The 13,350-nt window shown below is 38.7% G+C and overlaps 1 protein-coding gene across 2 annotated transcripts; it reads right to left on the bottom strand.

Annotated features, from left to right (window-relative positions):
* Positions 1-2,766: 2,766 nt before the first annotated feature.
* On the bottom strand, positions 2,767-12,179 carry LOC138106641 (uncharacterized). 2 transcript variants are annotated; one of them, XM_069007561.1, is made up of 7 exons: positions 11,879-12,179; positions 10,862-11,022; positions 8,204-10,114; positions 7,095-7,220; positions 5,102-5,227; positions 3,841-3,915; positions 2,767-3,522 (listed from the first exon to the last, which is right to left on the bottom strand). In XM_069007561.1, exons 2-6 carry the CDS (start codon positions 11,007-11,009, stop codon positions 3,878-3,880), a joined length of 2,349 nt encoding a protein of 782 aa, XP_068863662.1. In that variant the 5' UTR covers positions 11,010-11,022; positions 11,879-12,179; the 3' UTR covers positions 2,767-3,522; positions 3,841-3,877. The 2 variants fall into 2 exon arrangements, with proteins under 2 accessions (XP_068863662.1, XP_068863661.1); XM_069007560.1 differs by lacking the exon at positions 2,767-3,522 and having other exon boundaries at positions 3,645-3,915.
* Between the last annotated feature and the right edge of the window lie 1,171 nt (positions 12,180-13,350).

Here is a 13,350-nt window from a genome sequence, read left to right as displayed (position 1 = left end):
CAGGGTTTATTATGTGAACAATTAAGAAAAATTGCTTAGGAGACCATTTCTAACTTGTATCAAATCCAAGTTTGAGATGCCAAATCACTCTTCTATTCCTGACTAAAGGTCTGTTTATATCACCGGCTTTCCAATCATGGCTAATAGAAGATGCCTACACAGCAGAGCAGTGAAAACTCACTGGCATTATTTGTTGCTTCACTGAAATGCTCTCTCAGCCTCTACTGCTGAGAGTACCTGTAGTGCAGGTACTTAGAATCATAGGGTAGATTTTAGCACTTAGTAGCCTTGGATATATATTTTCTTTTATATCCACTCACTTCTTGTAAACTTTGCCATTTTCCTCAGCAATGAACTCTTCTTCACTATTTATTAATCTGTAGCAGTTGGCTTTCAGACTGCTTTGTACTAGTTTAATTTCGTACACCTTTAATCTTGCACTGGAAAGTATGTGAATAATTGATTCCTGTTTGTTCTCCCTATATAATTTCCATTTTTATAAGTCTCTGTCATATCCCATACATGTAGGTCTTTACTGCAACTCATAAAAGTAGCATTTCAAAATTTAACAGTTTCAATAGACTAAGATTTATAGGAGTGCTTTTAACAGCCAGGGCTAGAGTGCTGAGAAGTATGATTCACGTCATCATTTGGCATTTTAAACAGTGCCAAAGCTGTCATTTAAGATAAGTCTTTTAAAAATATGTGGACTAGAGATAAATACCAACATCCCTTTAGATTAATGAAAAACAGTTCATGTAGAAGTAAACAAAGAAAGTTACAGTCTTGAAAGGCTGACTAGCCTTATTTTTTAAATCATAACCATTTAATGGTTTTGTTCAAAAAACTTTTCTGGCTTTCTTAGTAAGCCTGTATTTCCATTTGAGTGTTCTGTTGAAGACCAGGTGATAATAATAGCATAATTATATAGTCCCATGAAACTAAATAAGTGTAAAATGCAGCTAAAACAAATCTTAAAGGCAATACATCTTCCCAGGTCTTTTATCTTAACACCGTGCACCATTTTTGTCAGAAAGGTATTTCAGGAAAAATACTGATACTTGTCTTATTTCTTTGGCCATGCAATTAGTTGGGGTTTACAGTCTTTTTGAGTGAGACAGCCAGTGCCAGTGAGTCAGGGGAAGCTGAGGACTCTAAAAAAAAAAAAGAATTAATTTGTTTTTCCTTGGTATGCCTTCAGTTAGCATGCCACAAGTGTTAAGGGTTTGGGGATTGTTTTGGTTTTTTTGCCATTGGCTCTAATCTTCCTTTGTTTGATTTTAATAGAAAGACCTGTAGTAAATATTCTCCAATGTAAGGCAGAACACCAGACATTGTAAAAGGGAAAAAATTTTATGCCATCCAGGTGCTACCAAACTGAAAATTAAAATACAGAATTAATTCCTGGCAAGCCAACATAACCCACAGCTCCACATCAGTGATTATACCACACTCACTTTGCAACAGAGGTTTCAGTTAGCTACAAATAATAATTTAGAAATCCTGAGCCACAGACAGTAAATCTGTTCAAACAATGCTCTCAGTATGGCAATCCCAGAGGCCTCTAAGGTTTGTTACTGGTGTGCCAAGCAGCAGATAGATTCTTCAGCTGCCTTTCAGGAGATGCTGCAGGAAGCATGTGAAAACTTCCAAGGCAATGCAGTACTGCGACAGTTACAAGTTCACAGTACTGCCAGCACTGCAGTGAGTCACTGGGCAGTCAGTCTGGCTGCAGTGGGAGCAAAAGCTGACACGTATGTGCATCTGCAAAACTAAATATCACTGTGCCTAGTTACCTGGCTGGAAAAAAAAGAGCCTGGGCTTGAATTCACAGCCTTTTAAACACAGTTTGTACCTCACAGCCTTTGTGAAGCTTGGCCATTTTACCCACTGGAACATTAGATTCAGCTGTAAGCCAGTTAAGATGCAATCCACAAATTGTCCATGCTGCTGAATGGAAAAAGAGCCAAGTAGAAGATTTAGTTTTAAGGTCACAGGACTAGTACTGTTAGAGTAGAATACACTGCATATAACCTTATCAAACAATTATTTATTGAATACTGGAGCATTCATGCATACTACTTTTAAGTAGTGGACATAGCATGGGTATACTACAAGATACAACCAGTTTGAAATAGCATTTGTTTTCAGACAAAGAGCTGCCTAAACTCTCCTCCTGCTACTGCCTCACATCCCCTCAGGAGCATCACCAGGCCCTAAATTGCTTCTTGCTTCTGAGTTGAAATCACACTGAGTAGTGAAAGACCTGTAAAAGGATGACCAGCAGGATCATTGGGAGTACCTGTCAAGTATTACCCATTCTCAAAAGTAAGAATGGCATCTGATTGGGAGAGTATGAATATTCCTTTATCAGATAAGCAGCAAAAAGTACAGCTAAGCCTGTCAGCAGAATTGGGTATTAAAAAGCTCCATGCTTGAAGTAATTCCTCATTTCACTCTTTGAGGTTCCAATACGGAGATTTTGTGCAGCACAGAAGCCAAATAAGAATTTTTATTGCATTTATTTTCTTTCATTGCTTTAGGTAAAAAGGAATTCAAAATTTGTCATCACAATGGCTTCCTTCCCCTAGCAGCTTGTGGTAAAGGCTGTAGCTACAGCAGAGCTTTAACAATTTAGCAGGTGCTACTAAAAATAATGGGTAAGGATCAGTTGGGTAAGGAAACATCAGTACTCATCACTAAGAAGGAAAACAACACAAGTTACAAGTCAAACTAGTAATAGGTAGGCACAAAACTTGAACACAGTCACAGGAAATGCTACTTTTATCCATGTAGGTTACTCTAGGGTACAGCCAGAATAGGAACATGGGAGAGGAGGCAGAAGACAAGTTTTGTCTGTCCATTCATCCTACCCTTTTTAAAGGAAAAACAGGTGTTTGTTTTTCTGGGGGTTTTTTTGTTTCCTTACCTTTTTCACTCACACTATCACGTAATTAGGGAATAATTCAAGACTGGCAGTATCATGTTTATTCTTCTCCACACATATCATAGCCTTTATAGACATGGAAAAAAATTACATATTTTTGAGCTATCCACCTCATCTAGATCAGTCTATTTCCATTATTCATAAGATAGCTCAGCACAGACCTAGTTTTATCATTTTAGTTCTGGAAAGAGACTTCCAGGGACACTATCAACTATAATAGAAGGCATCAGTAAGAAGTCAGAAAACAGGGCACACCACTAAAAACTTCTGTTTCACCTTTCCGATCCACTTCTCCAGCTCAGGGTCTCCATAAAGGACTCAAAAGTCTCCAGAGAAAAAGGGGAGGAGAGGGAAGTATCACATCTACTCAGTGCTTTAGTTTTAGTCCTCAGTCAGTTTTGAAGAGAGTAAGATCTGAGGAACTGCCTTGAAACGTTAGAAGGGTACTTGACTTGATACAGCTGTAACTATATTCCTTTACACTTTGACAAAAACAAATCCAGCTGGTAGAAAAGAATCTTGTACTTATGTCCACATCATGTGACTATGGGATGACCCAGACAGGCTTCACAATCCTGCAGAGTTAAGAACAGGGCAGCAATAACTATCATGCTGTAATAGCAGTTGTGCACATACATGCCCATCTCACGGGTTTTTTTTGCTGCTGTGTAAAGATGGAACACAAGAAGTCTCAAAGTGCAATTCTATGAAATTTATTATTTAAATAGTGGATGTGCTAGTTATAAAAGGTGACTTTGGTGTTAAATACTTCATTGCATTTTAATTGTGTCCTCAGTCTTTACAGTGTCACTTCTTACCCTTTTAGAGTGAACAGCAACTTACAAAATATACAAGAGAATAATAATCAAATTTTGGATTTATACAAAACAAACCTTTGGTATTTCCCCCCTCCTGCCCCAATATTTGCAATTATCTTTTCTTAGAGAGGGACTTTCTTGTTCCATGCCCTAAAGGTAAAAAAGAAAAAAAATTAAGGTATGTATATATTCTGCCTCCAAACTATGTCAATTTGCTTGTAAAGAAAGACTAGATATCAGTGGTTGCCTTTTCCTGTTGCAGGCACTGATGTCTGATATTGGAAGTACGTACTCAACTTCCCAACAAGTATAAATGGTGCATGAGTGGTGTTGGACTTCAGAATATCCCAGCATAACAGATAAAGAGTTCCATATGAAGCTCAAACCACATTCTCAGTGAGCTATTATAACTACATTGTTGAATGTATCCAAGAAACATCAACTATTTCTGGGGAAAATATAAGAAGTATTTTGGGATTATGCAAGTTTCCTGGATGCTTTTACTAAAAGCTGATCCGCAATTAAAGGTTTAAGACCAGTGTTCAAATAATCTGGCTTCAGGACTGACGCCAATTTTCACTAATAAGACACTTCAGCCTAAGTTTGTTTCCAACATGAAAGTGTAATCCTTTGTCTAACATATGAGACAGACTGATTCATGTATTTCCTGATGGAATATTTTAGTTCATTTTACTATGATAACTTGTTCTTTTCCAGAAAGAAATCTGATCTTTTCGGTAGCTTCTTGTATCTACTGATCCTTTTCAGGCTCTCACACAAATGCACAAAAGCATATTTATCACTGAATCTACTTGATTTTGATTTTTCCCTCCATTGTTTTACCCTGTCTTCCTCCAAAATATCCAGAAGTTCCTACTCCATAAAACTTGATGGAGTAGGATTTCTTAAGAATTATCTATATGCATTTGTCTTGTATCAAATTACAAATTATTTGGGCTGAGACAGATGAGTAGCTTAAATAAAAGTATATACTGCAAAGTGACACAGGACCCAGCACTTTAAAAAGACAGTACAAGTCTGAAGAGCAACTAGACTAAAACTAAAACTGCAGGTTTTGCTGTGGGTTTCCTCCCCCATCCTTACATTAAACAAAGAAGGAACCTAACCTGGTCAAAGCTACCCTGGCATTCATAGCAAGGTGATTAAGTGCTCAAAGTTTAGCTTGCTTTGCTCCCACCTTGTCTGCATACGTAGCATTTGCTATTATTTCACAAACTATCCAACATCCCTGCAGTTCAAACCAAGGAAGATTAGTCCCCAAAACAGCAAAAATGCTTGCAGCAGTTATTTTTGTAGCTTGTCATTGTATACCAACCTTTGTGTACACTGTGTTTAGGCAGCTCCCACAGTTCTACTTCTTCCACCTCATGTCTCGTGTCTCTGCGTTTTGAAGGTGGCTTGCCAATTCTTTTCTTCTTTGGTTTAACCAAAGGTGGACACACTAAGTAAGATACAACTGATGTTATTTCTCCAGTGTATAGTCTCAAGGCATATTTAACCTTGACTTTCACCAGCTGGTCTATGGTATTCCTCTTCCTCCCTCCCTCTTTTGTACTCCTTTTAGTAGCAGATGAAATTGACACTACATATGTCAAGCAAGTCTTACATGTCTACGATAATCACATAATCACTGTCTAACCATAATTCTGGATTCATTGTATTTTGGGTTGTAATTTGGACAGGGGTTAATGGAGTAAAAAAAGAGCCTAGTGCATTGGATAATTCTGCTCTAGTTCATTTTTCAAGTGTTCAATACTAGTTAGCGCTGTCCAAGTTACCCAATTCACCCACTGCCTTTAAATACTTCAGACCTGTGAAGTTACACATCACAAGTACACTGCTCAAGAAGTCAAATTTAGTGTATATTACTGCTAAAGTAGTATACTTCTAGATAAACTCCCTTACTTGCAGGGCACTTTAATTTGAAAAACTAAATACTAATATAGGCAACATTTTTAAAGAGGATGGAATTTTAATAGCACTTCTGAGGCATCCATTGGCACAAACAGCATATAGAAACCACCAGTTCCTGCTTCCTAACACTGAATGTGATGACTTCTTCAAACTACCTGGGCTGGAAAAAAAGGAAGAGTAAGCAAGGAATAACACATAGACCAAACATCCTGAGTTTTCTGCACCATCTATGAATTCAAAGATGTAGAAGAGACATGCTGGAAGTTAAAGGTAGCAGTTATTTTAGAACTATCACTGTATTTTTATACATTGTTGTAGAGGAGCCGAGGACAATGCTGCTAAAGTAAAATATTTTCAACTTTTATAGAGCAGGCTAGCATTAAAAAACAAAACTGTCCAACACCAAAGTATGCAGATAGAAAGCCTCCAATGCAAGAGCCAAGTAATCCCAAACCCCAATTTGTTCAAGCAGGAAAGCAATGCAGAGAAAGAACTCTAAGGAATACACTCTGTCTACTGGGCTGTTGATATAGGAAACCTGATGTATATTATCAGTGAACTCAAGAGAAGCAATTCAGTCTGCTCTAAAGATAGCCTCCCACCCCATTATTTGATAGACTGATCCTGAGATACTTGAAAGCAACATGACCCAGGAGAGTACCCACACTACAGCAAATTTCATAGCTGTTCCAACAGCATCTACACTCAAACACCCTTGAAAAGCATCAAAACCAGAATCTGAACTCCAAGTAAAACACTGACTATAAAAAAGAAAAAAAAAAAAAAAAACAAACAAACCCAAAAACCCAAAACATTCTGCTTCAGGAGCTAAGAAACTATCTAAGCCTTTACTTTGTTAAAATAACTGGTTTCTTCATCTTTTCCTTAACTAGATCACAATGACTTGCACTCAATCATTCTTTAGCAGTGTAAGGGCAGTGTTGGTCCATGCTAGTTTTTCTGAGCATTGGCATATGTAGCTATCACATAGGACTCCCTGTATGTTTTATTCATCAAGATTAGGAGCTACCACTGCATATGCACTCAAGAGTAGCCTTATCTGGATAAAGAATTAATATTACAGTTTATGGCAGTAAAAACTTTGCGCAAATAAAGGATTTGGCCACATCACAGCATTAAATGTTTTGATTTCCTATAATACCTTTTAAAAATCCCCAGAAGTAGCTATGATGCATCCTTATTCCCCCATTTAGGTTTGAGAAGGCTATAAATATATCCAAGATATACTGACTGTCAGGCATTTCAGCGGCATCAAAGCAACAAGGACTAGTTTTATTATTTTCAAATCCTATGCATCTATCACATGCTTTCTATTTTGTATCATATCCTTCTGAATGTTCCTTAAGAGCAAAAACACACAGGGAAAGTTGTACCTTGTTCTTTGCTCTTTGCTGGAGGTGAGAAACTGCCACATATTTGGCTGGTGAATCTGGGCTTAGCACCACTTCTAATCCAGTACTCTTCAGGTGGTATCCGCATGTTCTCCCTTAACAGCCTTCCTAAGAAAATTTTTTTAAAAAATTAAGGTCAGTGTTTAGTCTTGGTAATGCTGGTGCACTGTTTGAGCCACATGCCAGAATGCAAAGCCAGGTACTCGATCTGATTATAGGAGTCTGTTGAAATAGAAACATAGCTTTCTGGAGACCACACTTAACAAAAATTACAAGACACATTAGATTTACAGATTTTGAACAAAGAAAAGAAAGTTTAGGAATGCTAAGGCTATTATTAGAAGTAAATCACCCTGTTTTGGTTGTTTTTCACAATACGAGACTCTACTAAACAGCAGCCACCTACTGAAGCAAAAACCACATAACCAGTTGCAAACTGGTAACTCTGCTTCTTCTCAGTTTAAATTAATCCAATTCCTAACAGTATCTACCTTTGATTAAATATTATGTCCTTTTCCAGGTCAAATTTAATGCAGTTTCACACCAATTTTCTGAAAATACAAAACTTTTTTTGCTAAAAGAGAGCAGCAGCTACAATAAGAAAAAAAGTTTGACTCCTCTACTGCAGGGAAGTTAGACAGGGTATGTCCACCAGATTATAATTAACTTAATCCTGTTTGATGCACCCAGCATTAGTCTGTGACAGGAGAGTCATACTATATAAACTTGAATTCAGAGCTTCTAAGATATTAAGCAACAGTAAATACATAATCCAAATTACCTTAAGCTTTACGAATTAATAAATTGCCACTAATGTCAGAAAGTTAAGTACATCAAATCTAATGCAAAGGAGAGTTTCTGCATTATTCTCTGCTGGTTGTGAAAATACAGAGTCCTTATGCAATAGGTAAAAAATTGCAGCAAGTTTCCTCTGCTTCAAAACACATTCTGCAGGACTTCTGGCTCTAAGCCAAATTTGAAACTACAGCATGCTCTATCTCCCCACTAGTTTAAGCTACAATTTGAAGCTGCAATTAGGTGTTCTTTGTATATGCTACTAATCAGCACTTTGTCCTTAGCAATTAGCTCACCTCCCAAGAATTTCCGTAGCATTCGCTGGTGTTCCAGTCCTTCTCTTCTTGTCATAGGCCTCTTTCTTCCATAATACCCATAGTCACTGTATACAGCTTCATCTTGTTCTCTCTTCTTTGGCTTGTAAAATAAACCAATATTTTCAACAAGCCCACTCCTAGCTTTTATTTTCTCTTGAGCAGGCCAGCTAATTAATTGTGCTGGTACAGCATTTTTAAGTGGTTTCCAAAACACTCTCTGGCCAACTTGGTAGAAATTCCCTTTACTTGGCCTCAAGATGCCATATGGAGGGGCTTCTTGAAAGAAATACTCCATTTCATCCATGTCATCCTCTTCCTCCTCATACTCATCCTCTCCATCTTCATCTTCCTCTTCTCCCTTCACAGAATATTCTTCTGAGTCCTCAACTTCTGACAAACTCTTAGTTGCTTTTTTGTTGAGAGAATCCATTTCTTTCCTACTAGAGGACCTAGAAAGGGTTCCCAGCTTTCTACCTTTATTGGGAGCCTCTTTAATCTTTGTGTTTGAAGAGTTGACTTCTTGGTCATTCAAGCTGTTCACCTGCTCCTTTCCTACTACTTCATCTACATTAAGGGACCCACCACTTTTAATTTGCTCGTTCTCTAAGCCCTCCGTACTTTTCTGAAGAGTATACGTGCTTTTCTGAAGCACATAGTCAGGGACAAAATAAGACACTGGGGCATTATCAATTGATGAGCCTTCCTCTCTAGAGGACACGTCATCAGAAGACAGACTGATTACACTTTGACGCTTCCTTTGTGGCAAACAAACATTGTAGCTTGTGTCCATACTGTCCAAACAAGCCAGCCAGCTGCTAGAGGGAGAAAACTTCTCAATTGATTTGTCACACCAAATATTTTTCTCTGTCTGACTTTCATTAGCTGCACTGTGGCTTAAATTCAACTTTTTCTGCTGAAAGTCACTCATTACCTCTATATTAGATGGAAGGAGTCCTGCTTGTTGAATAAAGCTGGGCTCTTCTTGAGAGGTTTTTGAGCCTGCAGACCTTTTAGTGCTAGATTTCTTAGCTATCACTACATCCTGTCTTACCACTGGTTGATCTACACCAACAGATCTTGCCACCTCTGTGATTTGCACTGCCATGGTTTCACCTGGGGGGGATTTTGCCAGCTTTTCTACATCCAGCTTCATGTCATTATGTTGGACATCTTTCTCTTGCACAGTTTCAGTGCCCTGTTTGGAGGCGACAACAGCTTTTCTCTCATCTAAGGAAGCTCCTGGCACCATTTTCTCCCCTTCATGAGGGCCATATATCATGCCTTCACATGAGCTAAGAGAAAATAAGTCATGTGGCACTATATTCTCTGGAACTGGTTTACCACTTGCCACATCATACAACGGGATCGTTTCTTTAAAGGACTTCCACAGCTGAATAGCTGGAGAGCCATTTCCATATTCTATCCTTACTTCTTCCTTCTCAAAGGCATAGCTTCCAGTAGGAAGATTTCTATACTGTGGAGAGCTGGCAGGGTTCTTACTATGAAACTCTCTGTCTACCACAATGGACGAGCCAAATGAATCCTGTTTCTCTGAAGTACTTTCAGTCTCTGTACCTATACCAGGAGAAACACAGGCTAGATTTCCTGCATCACAACCTTTCGTTTCTGTACGGATATCTTGGTGCTTTTTTTGCTTGCTTTCAGGCTGTCTAGGATCAGTCTGTGTTTCTTTAGTCTCCATTTTCTTCCCAGGGCTATTATAATGTCTAAATCTCGTTGCATGATAAAACATAGGGGAAGGTGGGGCAGCATTAAAATAAGGCCTTCTGTTAATTCTTGCATGCACAGGATGCTGTGGAACAAAAAATCCAGGGTACTCATGGAACGCAACAGAATAAAATGGAAAATACGGATTTCCACTTCGGAAGCCTAGACATTGGTGACAGAAAGAAAAGACAAATACTTCATCCTTCTGAAATAAGTCACCCTGAATCATATTTACTTGCACAGACAGGGTCAGCTACAAGATCAGACACACTGGTAAATAAAACATACCACCTTTCAATGCTTAGAAGCAAATCTGGTGCAAAAATGCAGAGAGCTCTTTCTTATGGAATAGCTTATCTGGACATCTACACTTGAACCAAAGCTTGATTTCATCCCCTGGAACATTCACCAATTAGTTTTTTGTACTTTTTTTGGCTATTTTATGGACTATTGCTATAGCATTGTCTTTGAAAAAGACAGCTCCAGATAGAAGTTCACATAGATATAGCACTTACAAGGTGCTATATTAATATATTAAAATAATTAATATATAAACAATATTTTTCTTATTTCTTAAGCTTACACTTATCCATATCTATCATACATATATAGAATTCATATATACACACACATATTATTTGCTAAGTGTATTCTAGAGCCCTGTAGCTGCAGGATGACCATCACTTAATAGTTTGCTTAGCTTCCATTCTCCAGAAGCAGATACTTTCTACCACACAAGCTACATATTTAAGGCAGAATTACTGTAGTGTTATAGTAGTCAAAAATCTGATTTATTAAGTATTTCTTAAACTCCCAAGGGGCTCATTAACACAGATACCACAAGAGAGGAGGAAAGAAGTAAGTAACTTGTTAAGCAAAGATCCCACAGAGAGCTGCTGTTTACCTTACCTGGAGCAGGTACGCAGTATGGACTGAACGCATGACTGAGGTACCATGGATTTGGATAAGGCTGCTGCGCTGATGGCTGTGCATAAAAAAAGGGTCTTGGGTGGTTTGTGGAATATGATCCACTTTCTGAAGTTGAGGCAGTATTCATTTTTCTTTAAACACTGAAAGAGAGAAGTGATCATTATCAACCCCTTACAAAAGTGTGTGATTTAATCATTTTTATGTTCTGTCAGAATTTAGCAGACATTCTTCCCCCTGCCCAAAGAAAACGTATCGTTCCAAAAGAAAGCTGCTATCCTCCAAACAGAAGGTAGGAAGCTGACATTGCTATCAAGGTCAAATATTTCAGTTGTCCTTTGCTAAGCAAGCTTTTGTACACAGCTCTCAATATTAGTCCTTGAAGACAACCTTGTAACATGCTCTAAAGCTACAGGACTGTGGTAGTCTTAGATGCACACAGCCCTGTAAGTAGTATCCCAGCTAATTAACCAAAAAAGCCTTCAGTTAACTAGCCTTGAGCAAGAGGCCACACATACACACACAGAAAGAAAAAAAAGCAGCAGTAGAAGACTTCACACAATCAGACATTTAATGCTTCACTAAGAAAACATTTCTTAATGCTAATGCATATGTTGTTACACATTCACAGTACAAACTCCATTAATTCAGGATTTGTACTTCATACTATACTTAAGAACAACAACAGCTAACTAACATAGTAAGCCAAGTATTTCAGTGACACCATGCTTCCTACGCTTAAACCAAATGATAGGTAGCAAAAACAACCCCACCAAAATCCTTATGTGCAAGTTTGCATTCAGAGCCATTTAAAATTCACAAGACAGAACTTCCTCCCACACTTAGATGTTTCCTCAGTTAACTAATACTTGCAAGCAATACAACACTATCACATGTAGCTTATAAGCAAGGATAGAAGAAATCAGAGAACACAGAAGCTCAACTCTTTAGAGGACTCAAGGAGGTCAAAGTTACAGAAAAACAAACTTAATTCAAGACCTGTTACAAACTAGCACACCGTTCAGCCTAGGGTTTCAGAATACTTTAGGAACACTAGAGCTCTCTTCAGTTTCCATCTAGGGTGGCCTATGCAGCTTTTGAAAGCACCAAAAAGCCTACAGACTCTCCCAGACCAAAGAATTACTTTGACCTTTGAGAAGGTGAGTGGTACAGGGAAGGGAAAACAACCCACAAAAACAAAACAGACCACCAAACAAAACCCCCTACAAGAACTAAGCTATTCCTGCCCCCTTAGAGCCCCAAAAAACTAATGTCCATGCTGCTGCTGCTTACAGCCCAGCAAAAAACTAACCAAGTCCTCTGCTCACCCTCTTTATGGCAGGCAGCTGCTACTTGTCCACTCCTCCTCCCACCTGAGGCTCATTTAACAGTGAAGCAGGGAACGTTTTTCCATCAGTGTGTGGGAGGAAAATCAAAACACAAGGATAGGAATAGTTGTAAAAGCCTTCAGCTGTTGTACAGAAAGCTGGCAGTCTCATCTTGCAGATGTTTGAGCCGCATCTCTAAGTAAATCTGGTACTTCCCTTTAACAATGTTGGAAATTGTGTTTTTTTAAAAATGAAAATATTACCAAACTTCTGATTAAAACTGCAATTAAAGACACTTCTTTCAGGAAAAAAAAAATCAGAAGACACAAGGCCAAGTTTACATTTATTTTCAAAGTTTACCAGTTGTTCAGTATTGAGTAAAGGGAGAAATGCTCTTCCATCCTAACATGGCTAATGGGACTGACAAATGTAGTGTTATTTCCATATGAACAGGAGAAGCACTTCTTCCCATACAGTGTACTCCACGGTGTGTCATGGGAAGTTTTGGAATATGAAGCTGCAATTTGACTCTGCCCTGGGTCTTTACAGGAGGTAAGAGTCTGAGTTGCTGCACTAGAATTGCACATCTCCAAATGACAGAGCACTGGTACTGGGACAGGTGGTAGGAGATGAAAGCACAATGCATGTGCTATGCAGGCTGGTGAGTGATCAGGGAAAAACAAGGGGGTATGGATGCTTAGAGACTGTTTGCATTCCTGTGTTGGCAAGTTCCCAACATTTCTGGTGTTTTTCTTTCTATAATGTTCAGATTAAACATGTCCTTTGTACCAAGACACAAAATATAAAATATCTGGGAAGGGTTACTGATCCATTCCTTGCAGACATTCCCAGCCAAAGCTTGTCCTTTCCACTGACAGCAGCCCTTGCACTTTGTGCACTGGTCACTTGTATGACTTGCAGTGACAGGACAAGGAGCAATGGGTACAAAGTGAGAGGGGAAATGTAGGCTAGATATTAGGGAGAAATTCTCTTTTGTGAGGGTGGTGAGACACTGGAACAGGCTGCCCAGGGAGGGGAGGTTGCTGGATGCCCTATACCTGGAAGTGTTCAAGGCCACATTGGACAGGGCTTTGAGCAACCTCGCCTAGTGGGAGGTGTCTATGGCAGGGGATTGGAACTCAA

This window comes from Aphelocoma coerulescens, chromosome 2 (genome assembly GCF_041296385.1).
Source record: "Aphelocoma coerulescens isolate FSJ_1873_10779 chromosome 2, UR_Acoe_1.0, whole genome shotgun sequence".
Taxonomy (NCBI): Eukaryota; Metazoa; Chordata; class Aves; order Passeriformes; family Corvidae; genus Aphelocoma; species Aphelocoma coerulescens.
Note: the sequence above shows the minus strand (reverse complement) of the source record. Positions and strands in the feature narration are given on the sequence as shown.

Bases quoted from the DNA above. Each gene is read 5' to 3' on its own strand.
- LOC138106641 (XM_069007561.1), bottom strand. From the start codon at position 11,009: ATGAATACTGCCTCAACTTCAGAAAGTGGATCATATTCCACAAACCAC. The intron at 10,115-10,861 runs GTAAGGTAAACA...ACCAATGTCTAG, and splicing joins ATACTGCGTACCTGCTCCAG to GCTTCCGAAGTGGAAATCCG. The intron at 5,228-7,094 runs GTACAACTTTCC...TATCTTACTTAG, and splicing joins AGCAAAGAGCAAAGAACAAG to TGTGTCCACCTTTGGTTAAA.